Raw genomic sequence first — 3,611 nt, 5'->3', positions numbered from 1 at the left:
AGGCCTCCTCAGAGGTAGTTAGAAATAAAGCCCAAAGTAATATTTGTGTAAATAACACAAATCCCAATTCTTTTAGAACTAATTACACCTTCTCTTACTTTTATTAATTAGTTTATTCTCTTTCCCTTTTCACATACATAAGAAACACGCATATACATAGCTTCTTATGTATATGTGAAAGTTTTACTGCCGTTAAAAAAGGAACTAACGTATTCCCTTCCTTTAAGAACGCTGTTAAGTCAACTAATTAATTAAGTGAATTAATGTTTCCTTAATTTATGTAACAACTTCTAAATTTTAAATTTTGAATTAATCAAATACATTAAGAACAAATCATACGTAAATCACACACCCAAAAACAAATCAAAACACTGATTTTTTTATTGCTCTGGAGAAAAAACGTCAATTGGAATTCTATAACATGAATATTACTTTTCTTTTGAGGCACTCTGGTCAATGGAGAATCGAAACAGAATATGTAAATTATAAAAGTGAAGGGATTGTTGTTGCTGAATCGATAAGTTACTTGATGTTGATTTCTTCAATTGCTGACTAATTAAACACTGATGAAGTGCAAAAAAATATTGATGTACGTTATGTAGTAGACGAGAATGAATCACCTTTTCATATCCATAATGACAATGGAGTTCGGTTGTATGTCGAGTTAAAAAAATCTCAACCAACGTTCATTATGTATCCGTTGTGCGTATCAATGATTGATAAATCTTCAGATGACATACAATTTGATAGAAATATAGGAGCTATTGTTTGCGTGGAGGGTGTTGAATTAGATGCTATGGTTCTCTCTGTTACAAAGACGCATAATTAATGTGTTGTATGTTCCTGAGTTTGAGGTTGATAATTTGATCTGTGATAGCAAGAGTATTGATGTGAAGGTGAAATAGATGTATAAGGATAGAAAGACACTAGTTTTAGTGATGGAAAAATATATTTTGACACATGGATTCAATTGCAAAGCTAAACATTTGGACAAAAAAAAGTAGTACGTCTTTTTGTTTTGTTAAAAAATTTACCATGTAAACTGTATAGATTGTGTTTTTAGGATTAGAAAATTTGTGAAGAATATATTGTTTTAATGTTTTGTTAGTTATGTTGATGTTTTTTATGGTTAGAATTTGGTGTGATTAGATTCTACAATTGTATTGTAACTTGTAGTAAATTATTGTCAATTAACATACATTGCAAATTATTTGTATATGTTAATGTAGTGTCGTAGTAACAGAACATTGTAAAAATGATTTTTCAGAAAGTAAGGTTTTGTTTATGATGTTACATATACATAAGACTTCGTATGTATATGTTTTACTTAGAAACAGTTTCAAAAATATTATTTTTTGTATGCATAACCACTTCGTAAGTATATGTTGTATATTTTTTTTTGAAAGTGGTTCTGATTAGTAACATCAAATTCTTAAAAAACATATACATTAATACAAATACTTATAATATTGTATGCTAATGAATATTGCACTATGTCCTCCGATGTTACAACGGCGATTGCAAGTGGATGCCAAAAGCATCTAGCTATAAAAAAACGAATGTTTTTATCATCAGAAGATTTAACCTAGAACATTCATGTAGTTTGAGTGATAGGGTAATAAAGAATATTTTGACAACTACTGCTTTTGTGTGTGAATTCACAGTTCTAAAGCTAGTTAACCACAAGAGAAAGCACACCCCATCAGACATAATGAAAGAAATGAAAGTTGTATATGGGGTTGATATAATCTATATGAAGGCATGACGTGCAAATGAGTGCGCCATACCGATGCTTAGAGGTGGTTCGACTGATGGTTATAGGCAGATGCCGAGATATATGTATATATTGAATAATGTGTATCCCAATTCACACACTGCAATGCATAAGTCATGGGATAATCGGTTCATGTATCTTTTTTTAGCGTTGCATCCAATGATAAGGGGTTTTGAGTTTTGCAGATCCGTTGTATTTGTTGATGGTGTGCATTTAAGTGGACTATATCAAAAGACTTTCCTCTCATCAAGTACACTGGATGATGTAGGTATAGGTATTTCATTTTTTAAATTCTTTAATTTTTTTTGATAAAAAATTATTACTGTATAAGAAAAGATTTTTGACAATTTATTAATATTTCAAATGTTTATGTTGAATTTTATTAGAATATTTTTTACGTAACCTAGGATGTATATTACCACTTGCGTACGGGATTGTGGATACGGAGAATGACAGCTCATGGTCATGTTTTCTCAATCAGTTCAAAGTGCTTTTGGAGAACGAGATAATATATGTGTTGTCTCTGATAGGAACGAAAATATTATCAAAGCAGTTAGTGTTGTATATCTAAATGTCCCACACCTTGCATGCATTTGGCATCTCTGAAAAAATATTTATGGTTACTTTCGGAAGAGCAAAGAAAGTATTAGTGATTTGTATTATTCAATGGCTAAGGCTTATAGGAAAGACGATTTTGACTACCTAATGGGAAAGATTGAAAAAACTGATCCGAGAGTGAAAAAATATCTACAAGAAGCTGGATATGAAAAGTGGAGTAGGTGTCATTCACCAATAAACAGAGGTCGGATGATGACTTCGAATTTTTCTGAGAGTATAAATGGGGTTTGGTGGAGGCCTGAAAAATGTCAATATATGGATTCTTAGAAGAGGTGCAAAAGTTATTTGGATCTTGAAACTGTAAAAATAGTGAGATTGCTTCATATACAAGTACGACTTTGGATCATAGATTTGATGAAATTTTAACTCTCAATGGTGTGAAAGCTTTGAGAATAACGGTATATAAGAATTTTTTGAATTTTTACTATGCATTTATATGTATTATCTTATTCACCGTTAAATATTTTTTTAAAAATATCCATAGAAAGTTTAATGTTTGAACTTTTTATTTTGTTCAGGTGAAGGAGTCCCCACCTTACATATACTCAGTTTATGAATCTGGGCAAAGATACATTGTTAATCTTGAAAGTGGCTCTTGCAACTGTGGGAGGTTCCAAATAGATCAAATATCTTATCCTCACGCTATTGCCGTGTTGAATACTAAATATGTAAAAGATTTTGGTCCATATTGTTCAGAATACTACAAACCAACAACTTTGGTGAAGGCATATGAAGTTTTAATCATTCTAATGTCAAATAAAAAAGACTGGGATGTTTCTACTAGTGTAGATGAGGAAGAAGTGCTGCCCCCGATATACAAAAGACTTTCAGGAAAATCAAAGAAAGGGAGGAAGAAAAAATCCAGCGAAACACTTTCATTAAGCACAAATCGTTGCAGATGTTGCAGACATGAATGGCACAATAGGCGTTCCTGCAATTTCTTCCCAAAGGAGAACTAAATTTTTGTTTCCATAAACTATCTGCTGATTAATCACTCGATTATCGTTATGTGTTTTTTAATAATGAATTCATTGAACAACTTTACTTGCTACTTTAACATTGAAATAAATAGTATTTTTTTGTTGTTTATCATTTTTTCTGATGTATTTTTTTTCTCATTTATGTTGTTTATCTGGGATATTTAGTTTACCTTTTTTTTGGGATGTATTTGCTTGCTGAGATAATGACTTTATGAATGTTAATTTGTAAAAAGTTAAGC

The 3,611-nt window shown here is 30.9% G+C and overlaps 1 protein-coding gene across 1 annotated transcript; it reads left to right on the top strand.

Moving 5' to 3' along the window:
• The first annotated feature begins 2,440 nt into the window (after nucleotides 1–2,440).
• Nucleotides 2,441–3,351, top strand: LOC107865235. Its single transcript, XM_016711548.1, has 2 exons — nucleotides 2,441–2,617; nucleotides 2,911–3,351. The coding sequence occupies exons 1-2, from the start codon at nucleotides 2,441–2,443 to the stop codon at nucleotides 3,349–3,351; spliced, it is 618 nt and encodes a 205-aa protein (XP_016567034.1).
• Nucleotides 3,352–3,611: the final 260 nt, after the last annotated feature.

This window comes from Capsicum annuum, chromosome 3, assembly GCF_002878395.1.
Source record: "Capsicum annuum cultivar UCD-10X-F1 chromosome 3, UCD10Xv1.1, whole genome shotgun sequence".
In the NCBI taxonomy this organism is placed as follows: Eukaryota; Viridiplantae; Streptophyta; class Magnoliopsida; order Solanales; family Solanaceae; genus Capsicum; species Capsicum annuum.
The sequence above is the reverse complement of the archived record's forward strand: the minus strand, read 5'-3'. Positions and strand labels throughout refer to the sequence as shown.